Source organism: Montipora capricornis, chromosome 4 (assembly GCF_036669925.1).
Source record: "Montipora capricornis isolate CH-2021 chromosome 4, ASM3666992v2, whole genome shotgun sequence".
NCBI classification, from domain to species: domain Eukaryota; kingdom Metazoa; phylum Cnidaria; class Anthozoa; order Scleractinia; family Acroporidae; genus Montipora; species Montipora capricornis.
The window spans coordinates 50,100,052-50,113,449 of record NC_090886.1 but is presented as its reverse complement, the minus strand read 5'-3'; the positions used below and the strand labels follow the sequence as shown (position 1 = coordinate 50,113,449).

General features: G+C 39.1%; 1 protein-coding gene across 1 annotated transcript; it reads right to left on the bottom strand.

Moving 5' to 3' along the window:
* Positions 1-531: 531 nt before the first annotated feature.
* Positions 532-9,044, bottom strand: LOC138044973 (tetratricopeptide repeat protein 28-like). Its single transcript, XM_068891340.1, has 2 exons — positions 3,433-9,044; positions 532-2,723 (listed from the first exon to the last, which is right to left on the bottom strand). Coding segments are annotated over exons 1-2 (5,613 nt in total). The 3' UTR covers positions 532-2,722.
* Between the last annotated feature and the right edge of the window lie 4,354 nt (positions 9,045-13,398).

The following is a 13,398-nucleotide window of genomic DNA, read 5'->3' as shown; positions in this document are numbered from 1 at the left end:
CTTAAAGCATGACAAGTAAAAGATTAATGATCGTTTTCTTTGAATTTTCTGCCACCATAACAAGTATTCAGTCAATAACATGTCAGACTAATGCGCACATTTATGCTTGAAATGTGGCGTAGGGGTACACGTTTGTAAATTCTCTAATTCCGGGGCCACTCAAAACTGAGCTTATTTGTAGAATAAACTCACCGTTGCAATCTACAATAGGGCCGTTTATACGAGAGAAAATAAGCCGCGGCTAACTCTGGCCGCAGCTTACGTAAGCCGCGAACACCCCGTATAAATGGTACAAAATATACGTTCACGGCTTTCTCAAGCCGCGGCTTATCCTGGCCTGGGAGTTTATACTCGTATAAATAGTTCCTTTCGCGGCTTACGTAAGCCGCGGCTTATTTTCTCTCGTATAAACGGCCCTAATAAGTACTTTTGAAGAGGTTATCCCCCTCCCCACCCCCACCCGCAAGCAAGAAAAAAGCAAAGCAAAAAATGAAATGACGGTCATATTGGCATCCCAAACAAATCCTTTATTGTTGTAGCATACTTCATTTTGATTACTTAACTTTTCCAGACTTTGTTTGCGGCTCAACTGTTTGTTTTTATGTTTACACCAGGACGAAAAGAAATCACTGTTTTCATGGACGGAGTAGCAATTGAGAAATACATGCAAACCTTTTGAAACCAGAGCTTTGCCGTCTCTTTTGGATAGTATCCACACCGAAGCTATCGAAAAGGAAAGACCCTTGGAAGGAAACCCTTTTAAAATGGGTGCCCATACCTACAAACTGTAGATATACACAGTTATTACATCTAATCACCAACTTTAACACTGTTTCCTTTCCATGGTGCTTAATGCCTCGTGTTTTAATTTTGCTTTTCCGAGTGTTTTCGTTTTCGAAGCTTTCTTGTAACATTTTTCAAAAATTAAACATTAATCTACAGATGTCTACCGTAGCAAACTTATTTTGTATGTGCGTTTGGAAGACACATTTTAATGCATTTTGTAAAACTGAGCATATTTATGATTTCTAATAAAGTTATATGCTAAGCAAATAGAGTGAGTTGTCTTACCCAACGTTAGATGGTTTCCTAACTTACTTGACCCATAAAGGCGCTGTTACACTCAGCAATTTTTCGAGCAACTTGTCTCTCAATTTTGTTTCGACAAGAGTTCTCACACTGCAAAGCTATTCGCTTGACGGTTGTTATACTGGGCAACGTTTCCTGCAATTTGTCTGGCTTTCGATAATCTCATGAGCTTAAGGAACATTTCACTGGCTGATGACGCAATCCCTTGCGACACAAGTTGCAGGGCAGATTTCGCAGCACGCATTGCTTGAAACCTTCGTTGCTAATTTGCGTAAACCAATGCGCAAAGTAGCAATGGATTTTATTTTCCGCGAATGGTTTTGCAATTTGTCTCACCTTGTTTTTGGCAGTGGTAAAGTGTGCAACTTGCAACTTGTCTCGTTATTGCATGAAAAATCGCAAAATGCAACAGAGCCTTACATTAAATTAGGGTTTCAGTTTAAAACGTAAGCTAAACATTCGGTTGCGTTACATGATCCGTGTCTCCAAATACCATCAGCTTGACCCTTGCGACGGAAATGGTCTAAATTAAAGGCTATAGTATAGGCTGCCTGTAGCCTTTTGTTCCCTTGAGGCTCAAACCAACACTTTCAACCAACTGTACTATTTGGAAGGATTGAATCTACCCCAACTGTTTCACATAGCATCAAATGTTTCTTAACAAGGTGTGCTCATTAATGTGACGTAAAAGTTTATTATAGCACCATAAAAGCCTTCTAAAAAAATGCCCTATATTTTGTCTTCAAAAGCTTATATCTCAGAAACGAACTCGGTGAACCCATTTGTGGGTTAGCAGGCTAAGATAAAACTCTTTGCAAAGGTATAAAAAATTCTCTGCAGCGGATTCAGAGCCACCTTAAAATTTTCCAGTTGTGAAGGTGGCTATAAATCTGCTCCAGAGAATTTTTTCTAACTTTGCAACGGATTTGTTAGTTCCCTAACTATTATTCCAAGAATTGAACTACTTTCGAATGCAAACACATTCTTTCACTTTGCTTAAAAACACCACCGATAACTCGAGGGAGTAAGCCCTATAAAGAACTTGGAAATTTATTAAGAAAAGAAAAACGTCTTCTTTATTGCTGATGATTTCATTCATTTGTTATGCAGAAGAACAGGAAAAAAAATTCACCCGTCGTTTTCCTTCTATTTTGTGATCTTTGAATGTTGCAAATGTCACGTCTCTTTTCCTTATCACGGTAAAAGTCTGATGTTAAGGGTCATCAGCAAAAGTGTTCTTTTTTTCTTTTCTTTCGAAACTGGCTGACACTCATACAACAAAAACAGTTTCAAAGATTTAAATAAGACATCATTTTCAGCAACTCAACTATAGCACTGTGATTTTGATCGGCATTGGAGTAACACTGACTGTTGAAGTTATATGAGACACGAAATATCAAAATAACGGGTAAAACTAGCATTTTACTAAAGATCTAATCTTTCTCTCATAATTTCACTTACAATAATTTCAGTCTGTTCGTTTAGTTAACGCAATAAACTTCTACAAAACCGTTGGAGCTTGTTCTACTGGCATAACCATGATTGTTAACCCGTTCTACTTTTTTTTACAAGTTCGGCAATCACTGAAGCGTCAGGCTATGCTAGGTAATCTTCTAGAATCTTCGACATCGATTCTGGAAAAAGAAAAATAAATAAAGACAGCTCCAAATATAGCTGGTTCTTTCGAGCATACACAATGCGCCGATGCGAATGGCTACGTGCAGGATGATGCTGTCTTCGAATTCCTTATAAAAGATGACGTAAAGAGATCTATGGGAGAACGGAAACACCGAAAGAGACATCACGAGGTGATAAAATGAGCCATCTTCACCAGTTACTTCACCTGAACGAAACAGTTTTTCCACCAATGTGAAGTGTATCCTTTAAATATGCTACTCTGCATGCATGTGGAAATTACATTTGTGACAAAAGTGTGTTGGAGGAAACTTTGATTTGTTTACACTACCAAGCTACAATCATAGAAAAAAAACTGTTGGGAAGGTTAGCACTTTTGACGTCATCATTGCTTCTCTCCCCTCCCCCCTCATTCAATAATGTGCCAAACTGAATGGTTTGAGTGGGAAATTGTTGAGTTACCTTCCAACATTGAATAGGGGCGAGGGGTCTATATAAGAGAAGGTGAAACTATTTATTTTGCTCTTTAACAGAAGCGGGTTGAAGTACATACAGCTCTGGAGCGAACCATTTAAATAACCTTCCCAACTACTTTTGTCTCTTGTAGCAGCTCGTTATCATGCCATCTTAAGCCTATCTGATGCCTATCGTCAATTTTCCAATTTGAAAGTATTCTTGTTTTCTCAGTTAAACTCGAACTTCACTTACCATTTTTTTGGAAATTGCAGCGTGACATCATCGCCAATCAGCACAAATGGCGCCCAGTGCTTTATAGCGCAATATTGCTTTGACTCTCGCAAAGATTTCATTGCTTGTTGAAGAGCTGCACTTGCGCTTTTTCCATCTACCAGGTGCTGGTAGAAGCTCCTCATGAACAGCAACGTTGCCTCGTCATCAATTGCCCAGAGTGACACCAAAACAGACCGAGCTCCAGCACACAGGAAAGCCCTTGCAATTCCCACCACTCCCTCAGACTTCACTTCTCCCCGGCCACTGTGACAACAGCTCAGCACAACTAGTCTTGCTCGAAGAGAAATTGTCTGAACATCCGACATTTTCAAAATGAAGTCTTCCTCTGGGATTGGCGATTTCCGTTCGTTATTTGGGGCTAAAGCAATTTCTCCCGTTTTTTTGCTTCCATGTGCTGCAATGTGAACCAAAGCAACTGATTTCATACTTTTCAGCACCTTAGCTTTCGTGGCACTTTTTCCAGTCAGCGGTGTTGTCTGCAGAAGTTCTCCAATCATCTCTACTTCTTGCTTTGCGCATGGAAGCTGTTCCCAAATGGGTTCCCCTTTGTTGTTAGTAACTTCCTTCAACCACGGATCACCTACAAGCAGTGCGCCAGTCTTACTGTGGAAGTCTTCAGGTGCTCCAACGATCACATTAAAGGCGGTCAAGGACGGAATGGTGCGGATCCTGATAGATTCACTCAATGCAAAATATGGAGCCAAGCAAAATGGTCCATCGGGAACAACGAGTAAATCATTTCCTTGGAGCAAGTCTGCATTTGGCCCAAGTAAGACATCATACAACGGTTGTAAAGAGTTAACAGATGATGAAGATGGTAGAACTCCTTTCTCACTGATAAGTTTTTTGCTGCAAGACAGGTCATTGCGTAGTGTATCCAAAGAACGATTCTCGCATTTGACACCATCCCATACGCCGATCTCTTTCAAAAAAGTTTCCATCAACAAATCAGCACTTCCATTTGCGATTTCGTGTTGTCGAAAGCTGATCTTGCTGTCTTTTCTTAGCACCCAAAACGTGATCTTGTTCTCGTCAAGTGCCACAAAAACGGCTTGTGAAGGTAAAAGCTCTAATGCAGCTGTAAGAGTTTGATTCGGAGCAAGTGCAGAAAATGACTGAGAGTCAATGCCGTATTGATCTTGCAAAATATCCATCAAAGCCTGTGCACGACCTTTCTCAGCAGCATACAAAGCTTCTTCAATCTCTCCATTCTTCAAAAGTGTCCTCCACAGAGCAGTGTATGACACGCGATACGAATCACGAAAACTTATTTTCCATTCATCTTCGGATTTCAGACTATGTCTTGTTTTATCAAACTGTTTTATACTTAAACGATAACAGCTGAGGGCATTACTCAAGGAACCCAACAATTCATAAACATGACCTTGCGAATACCACGCGATTCCCTCTCCAAGACAGTCTCCAATTTCCTTGAAAATACTAAGACTGTGTTCGTGGTAATCCATGGCTTGTTTAAAATTACCTAGACTAAGATAGCCATTTCCCAGATTTACATAGGCTAATCCTTCCCCAGCCCTATCCCCTACTTCTTTAGCAATACTAAGATGTTTTTCGCAGTACTCAATGGCTTGTTTAAAATTACCTAGATTGCGATAGGCATTTCCCAGATTTCCATAGGTTGATCCCTCTCCAGCCCTATTACCTACTTCTTTAGCAATACTAAGATCTTTTTTGTAGTACTCAATGGCTTGTTTAAAATTACCTATACTAAGATAGGCATTTCCCAGATTTCCATAAGCTAATCCCTCCCCAGCCCTATTACCTACTTCTTTAGCAATACTAAGATGTTTTTCGCAGTACTCAATGGCTTGTTTAAAATTACCTAGATTGCGATAGGCATTTCCCAGATTTCCATAGGTTGATCCCTCTCCAGCCCTATTACCTACTTCTTTAGCAATACTAAGATCTTTTTCGTAGTACTCAATGGCTTGTTTAAAATTACCTATACTAAGATAGGCATTTCCCAGATTTCCATAAGCTGATCCCTCCCCAGCCCTATTACCTACTTCTTTAGCAATACTAAGATGTTTTTCGCAGTACTCAATGGCTTGTTTAAAATTACCTAGATTGTGATAGGCATTTCCCAGATTTCCATAGGTTGATCCCTCCCCAGCCCTATTACCTACTTCTTTAGCAATACTAAGATCTTTTTCGTAGTACTCAATGGCTTGTTTAAAATTACCTAGATTGCGATAAGCAATTCCCAGATTTCCATAGGCTGATCTCTCCCCAGCCCTATTACCTACTTCTTTAGCAATACTAAGATCTTTTTCGTAATACTCAATGGCTTGTTTAAAATTACCTAGATTGCGATAGGCAATTCCCAGATTTCCATAGGCTGATCCCTCCCCAGCCCTATTACCTACTTCTTTAGCAATACTAAGATCTTTTTCGTAGTACTCAATGGCTTGTTTAAAATTACCTATACTAAGATAGGCATTTCCCAGATTTCCATAAGCTGATCCCTCCCCAGCCCTATTACCTACTTCTTTAGCAATACTAAGATGTTTTTCGCAGTACTCAATGGCTTGTTTAAAATTACCTAGATTGCGATAGGCATTTCCCAGATTTCCATAGGTTGATCCCTCTCCAGCCCTATTACCTACTTCTTTAGCAATACTAAGATCTTTTTCGTAGTACTCAATGGCTTGTTTAAAATTACCTATACTAAGATAGGCAATTCCCAGATTTCCATAAGCTGATCCCTCCCCAGCCCTATTACCTACTTCTTTAGCAATACTAAGATGTTTTTCGCAGTACTCAATGCCTTGTTTAAAATTACCTAGATTGCGATAGGCAATTCCCAGATTTCCATAGGCTGATCCCTCCCCAGCCCTATTACCTACTTCTTTAGCAATACTAAGATGTTTTTTGTAGTACTCAATGGCTTGTTTAAAATTACCTAGATTGCGATAGGCAATTCCCAGATTTCCATAGGCTGATCCCTCCCCAGCCCTATTACCTACTTCTTTAGCAATACTAAGATCTTTTTCGTAATACTCAATGGCTTGTTTAAAATTACCTAGATTGCGATAGGCAATTCCCAGATTTCCATAGGCTGATCCCTCCCCAGCCCTATTACCTACTTCTTTAGCAATACTAAGAGCTTTTTCGTAGTACTCAATGGCTTGTTTAAAATTACCGAGACTAAGATAGGCATTTCCCAGATTTCCATAAGTTATTCCCTCCTGAGCCCTATTATCTACTTCTTTAGCAATACTAAGAGCTCTTTCGTAGTACTCAATGGCTTGTATAAAATTACCTAGACTAAAACAGGCATTTCCTAGATTTCCATAGGCTGATCCCTCCCTAGCCCTATTACCTAATTCTTTAGCAATACTAAGACCTTTTTCGTAGTACTCAATGGCTTGTTTAAAATTACCAAGACTAAGATAGCCATTTCCCAGATTTCCATAGGCTGATCCCTCCTCAGCCCTATTACCTACTTCTTTAGCAATACTAAGATGTTTTTTGTAGTACTCAATGGCTTGTTTAAAATTACCTAGACTAAGATACGCATTTCCCAGATTTCCATAGGCTGATCCCTCCTCAGCCCTATTACCTACTTCTTTAGCAATACTAAGATGTTTTTTGTAGTAGTCAATGGCTTGTTTAAAATTACTTAGAATAAGATACGCATTTCCCAGATTTCCATAGGCTGATCCCTCCTCAGCCCTATTACCTACTTCTTTAGCAATACTAAGATGTTTTTCATAGTACTCAATGGCTTCTTTAAAATTACCTAGATTGCGATAGGCATTTCCCAGATTTCCATAGGTTGATCCCTCTCCAGCCCTATTACCTTCTTCTTTAGCAATACTAAGATCTTTTTCGTAGTACTCAATGGCTTGTTTAAAATTACCTATACTAAGATAGGCATTTCCCAGATTTCCATAAGCTGATAACTCCCCAGCCCTATTACCTACTTCTTTAGCAATACTAAGATGTTTTTCGCAGTACTCAATGCCTTGTTTAAAATTACCTAGATTGCGATAGGCAATTCCCAGATTTCCATAGGCTGATCCCTCCCCAGCCCTATTACCTACTTCTTTAGCAATACTAAGAGCTTTTTCGTAGTACTCAATGGCTTGTTTAAAATTACCGAGACTAAGATAGGCATTTCCCAGATTTCCATAAGTTATTCCCTCATGAACCCTATTATCTACTTCTTTAGCAATACTAAGAGCTCTTTCGTAGTACTCAATGGCTTGTATAAAATTACCTAGACTAAGATTCGCATTTCCCAGATTTCCATAGGCTGATCCCTCCTCAGCCCTATTACCTACTTCTTTAGCAATACTAAGATGTTTTTTGTAGTACTCAATGGCTTGTTTAAAATTACCTAGACTAAGATTCGCATTTCCCAGATTTCCATAGGCTGATCCCTCCTTAGCCCTATTACCTACTTCTTTAGCAATACTAAGATGTTTTTCGCAGTACTCAATGGCTTGTTTAAAATTACCTAGACTAAGATTCGCATTTCCCAGATTTCCATAGGCTGATCCCTCCTCAGCCCTATTACCTACTTCTTTAGCAATACTAAGATGTTTTTTGTAGTACTCAATGGCTTGTTTAAAATTACCTAGAATAAGATACGCATTTCCCAGATTTCCATAGGCTGATCCCTCCTCAGCCCTATTACCTACTTCTTTAGCAATACTAAGATGTTTTTCATAGTACTCAATGGCTTCTTTAAAATTACCTAGATTGCGATAGGCATTTCCCAGATTTCCATAGGTTGATCCCTCTCCAGCCCTATTACCTACTTCTTTAGCAATACTAAGATCTTTTTCGTAGTACTCAATGGCTTGTTTAAAATTACCTATACTAAGATAGGCATTTCCCAGATTTCCATAAGCTGATCCCTCCCCAGCCCTATTACCTACTTCTTTAGCAATACTAAGATGTTTTTCGCAGTACTCAATGCCTTGTTTAAAATTACCTAGATTGCGATAGGCAATTCCCAGATTTCCATAGGCTGATCCCTCCCCAGCCCTATTACCTACTTCTTTAGCAATACTAAGATGTTTTTTGTAGTACTCAATGGCTTGTTTAAAATTACCTAGATTGCGATAGGCAATTCCCAGATTTCCATAGGCTGATCCCTCCCCAGCTCTATTACCTACTTCTTTAGCAATATTAAGGTGTTTTTCGTAATACTCAATGGCTTGTTTAATTTTACCTCGATTGCAATATGCATTTCCCAGATTTCCATAAGTTGATCCCTCCTCAGCCCTATTACCTACTTCTTTAGCGATACTAAGATGTTTTTCGTAGTTCCCAATGGCTTGTTTAAAATTACCTAGACTAAGATACGCATTTCCTAGATTTCCATATGTTGATCCCTCCTCCGCCCTGCAGCCTATTTCTATGAAAATAGGTACTGCTTGTGCATAAGTTTTTATGGCCTGTTGATAATCAGGTAGGTTGAGGTAAGCACCGCCGAGATTAAAATAAGCCCTTCCTTCACGATACCTGTCTTCTACACTTATCGCAATGGCAAGCTCTAGCATTCGCTGCTCTATAGCCTCTAACTTCCTATCTACCATTTTACAATAACTTATTGACAATTAAAACTTTTTCGATGAGATGATCCAATGTCAAATCAAGGATGAAGCTGGAAGGAAAGAAAGATAAAGACGCTTGATGTTTAGTCTGCTTTTTAGCTTCGAGACGAAAAAGTTTTTCCCACCCTATTCCCTCCCAGGGTGGTTAGTTAAGGGGTGGTATGAACGGGTTAACGCGGCGGGTTTGCTCTCACCTTTGCTGGAAATAAATTACGATTCTAGATGAAATAATTCATTTGTTTTGTTAGCAAATAAACGGCCACGATTGTGGCAAACAGAGCTGCACCTTGGAATTGCGCTCTTTGAGTTTAACAGCGAGAAGCATAAAGTAAGAAGAGGTTATGGATGACTGCAGCTTACCAATAACTCCAAATCACACCCTCCTTTTTTTCACAAGTCAACCACTGAGCAAAACAGTACTGCTTTACTTGCTTAATCATCAAACAAATAAAATGAAACAACTCATATCGAGTTCAGCAGTTGCAAAATTTAGCATCGCATTGCCAGTGAAAACCAAGTGAGCCAGAATGCTAGCACAACAGTTAACTAACGCTTTGGAAAGAACAAGAGCTTTAAATACTCCTTCTGAAAAATTTCTTCTTGAATCTTTACGCATTCATGCCACTTTGTTTTGCATTTGACTTACCAATTTCTATATGACAGAACGAGTTTCATTTAATCAGAGAGGTCTAAACGTCACTTATCACTAAAAATCCAGCACAATGAAAACTTTGGCAAAGAAAAACTTAAGGCAGAGGACTTGTCATAAGATGTCCTATTCACTTTTTTGATCATAGTTGACTGGGTGTTCATAATAAGTTATGAATGCAGCCCAAGGATCAGTGGTTCATTGAGCAAGTTAGAGAATTTATTTGTCAGCTATTGGAGCTTTAAAATTACAAAGTGTGAAACATCATAAGTCCATCACATGTAGAAAGGAATGCATTGCGTTTGGGCAAGAACATAATACTTTATGTTTGAAGTCTTTTAGAGGGGGACGTGGGGGGGGGGGGACGCATTGAGGTCTAGAGACTGTAAACCCCCCTCTCCTTCTACAAACTGAATATCTGAACAAAATACTTTGTTGACGTGTGCATGATATGGACTAAACTTATATTCATGTTATAGGTATTTGTGGATGCCTTGGTTGTGAATAACATATCCTCTAGTTTGTCTTTTCGGCTTAAATGTAAGAGATCCAAATCCCCCAAAAATATAATCGTCCCTAAGTGGATGGTAATACATCGCATCAAAACTATGTTAACTAAACACTAAGTGACCCAAGTTGTAAGCCTTGATTTCAAAAAGACACCTGTTTATTTTAACTAGAATTTTCATATTTAATGGTCCGCCATTACTAACTTTGAAATATTTGAGAGAGCTGGATCGAGGAGAAAATAACGACAAAGACTCATGAGTTAAAGAATGCAATGGGTGTGTACGAGGCTTTAGTTAATTAATATGCAGCACGGGAGTTTCGGGCTTTCAGACTTTTAAACTAGTGTTTTGCATATAAAATGAACTGCATTTTAAGCTGGTGAGTAAATGACGTCACTGTCCCTAGATCCAACCCTCTGAGGCCCCATCGGTTAGTTTTGAACGTGAGTATTGGCGGACCGGGAAATCCAAAATTTACACTCAAAGTAAACAGCCTTTGGATAAATATACAAGCTCAAAATTTTGCCAGTGAGGATTTAAGAAAACACACTGAAAATCTGAAGAAAAAAGGAAATGATTTTTTGATCATAGTAGCACTTTAACTGCAGCGCGCCTGAAACTTTTGTTCAATTCAAACAAGCCTGCCGGCCTAGGATATTGTTAATTCGTCCTGTACTTTAATCAGCCGTTGGCGAACCGGTACAGTCAAGCAAACAGCGCTGGTTTCAAGACTCTTTAAATATTAAAGTATTTACAATCATTAGCACGAACTTGAAAATTACTGACCTTTTTTCCTCAGTGAGTCACTCAGAAAGACACAGCATAGTAATTAGAGCGCGACCAAAGAACGAAATCTGCAGTCTGATTTCAAAAAAAGGGAAAAAAAAGAAACACGAATAACAAAATGGAAATACTCTTCTTTCTTGGGATGGTCCGTGCCTCACAATTACTTTCTTTGCCTCAATGTACTAGAAACATACACTTAGTTTTCGTTCCTTTGTCACAATGTGAAACTAATCTAAAACATTCAGCTTGAATTAAACTTTACAAAAAAACTATAACAAGCTGTAATGGTGTCAAAAGCAAAACGCATGCATTTTTTATCTTTAAATCGAGTTCTGAGATATAGTGATGTAGTGACACGAATATTTTTTGATAAGCTTAGCAAACAGAAGAGCATCTTTTGAGCCAACCTGATCTCGATTAACAATCTGACCATAAATGCTTTGTTTCAAAGTAGCGATGTTCGGATAGAATTGATTACTCCTATGGAGCACTCAACTTACCATTTGCAAATAATTTGCAAATAAGACAGCGTTTAAACGATACAGAGATAACAGCAGAACAAGAAAACAGCAGTTTGGAAGAACCGTGTTTACTTGGCGAAGGCACGGAAAGTGATTTGTTCAGTTGCAGTTTTGAATATATCGGAAATCATTCTATTATCAGCTCTGTGATACGTTGTTTTGACTCCAGATTATCACCAGTAAACGGAAAACAGGAGACTGACGGAAAATGAAATTACGTCCGGTAAAAATAAAAGAAAAAAAGTCTCCGGCTTTAAGAGTACCCGACAATTTAGATATGAGCCTTACTTCCAGTAAACATGCACATCTAAGTAAACCAGCACGCTTATTTATTCTTCTCTCAGAGCTTTACGTCAGGGGAAGTATCGAAAACCAAGCACTCGAAAACGATGAACATAGCACGAAGCACACAAAAGGTCGAAATCGAAATAAGCACCCTAAGTCGAAAACGAAGCAATTAAAACTCGAAAACGAAGCACCCAATTTGCCATTAGAAGATCGTTTTGACCATAGGCAAAAACCAAATTTGTTATTGTTGATCAGAATAAAAATCAACTTTCTACTTAAGATCGTTTTTCTGCTGTTTCTTAATATATCCTAGTGTTTATGAAGTTGGGTAGACAGCAGAAAACCTCTTTGGTCTTTAAATCCTGAAATAGTCTTACACCGAGTATTGAGCGATGTATTTATCGATCAATCTGATGTTACTAATTATTCACTGAGGGACTCCGTGAACAAACTTTCTGTTCCAATACCATTTATTTGGACGACAGTTTTAGCTATAATGGAGTGGTGCGGTGAGGTGCGGTGCGGTGTGGTGCTGTGCTGTGCTGTGCTGTGCTGTGCTGTGATTTGGAACAGCTCAGAATCACTGAATATCAAATAATTGTTATGGGGGTGCAGAGATTCGCTCTCTTGCCTCATATCCTCTTGTCCTGTCGGAGACAGGGTAATTTGTATTGATTAAGCTAATGTTTATGTATGTCGCAAATCAATGAAGTGTAAAGGCCCTGCCCAACGATAAATGTCAAACCTTTGGGTGGGCTAACATTTTAGCGTTTGGCCATTATGTTTGATGACCATTCAACATGTTAGATAATGTTGGAACATGTTTCATACAGCATCAAACATTGGATTCAAAATCTTCCAACATTTCTGTTGTTCTCGTGTTGGATATGTGAATTTTTCGTTTGGCCAGTCTCAACCAACAACCAACATGTTGCAAGTGCGCATGCGCATTGTGATTAAAAAATCCATTCATTATCAAAGATACCTTACCCACAACTCTGTGAGTCTTATGTTTGAGCAAGCGTGTAGACAGGATGTTTGATATGGTTTGGCCACCCCATAATTTTTAACATGTTGGATCTATGCAAACTCAGATTTGCATTCGTATTAACCCCCTTGGGATTGTAATAATTTAGTATATAACAGAGTGTTTTGTGCCACACCCTGTCACTCAAGTTGAGGCCGTGAACTCGGGTGGTCTCGTTGCCTTTTGTGATACCCACCCGACTTACTATAGAATGTCAAGTTCAAGCTCCAGAGCAAATTCAAGTCCAGCAACCGGGCGATTACCAGGTTTACCACAGGTAGCCCAGGCTCACTGTGTGTGCCAGGTAGATAAATATAGAGAACATATGAGGCGAAGTTTAGGTCTGCTAGAAAATAGAAATAAAAATCGATGAAACGTGGCACACACAGTGAGCCTGGGTTACCTGTGGGTTTACCAGGCGGCGGGACAGCCTCAGGCTCAACCAGTGGCGGCCCCTCAAGCTCAACCTGAGGTACCATATAATTTCTTGCCGTGGTAGTTCTATTGCGTCTAGTATTAGTTCTCCTTTTTTCTCTAGGAATCTTATAGTCCATTT

Bases quoted from the DNA above. Each gene is read 5' to 3' on its own strand.
- LOC138044973 (XM_068891340.1), bottom strand. From the start codon at position 9,044: ATGGTAGATAGGAAGTTAGAGGCTATAGAGCAGCGAATGCTAGAGCTT.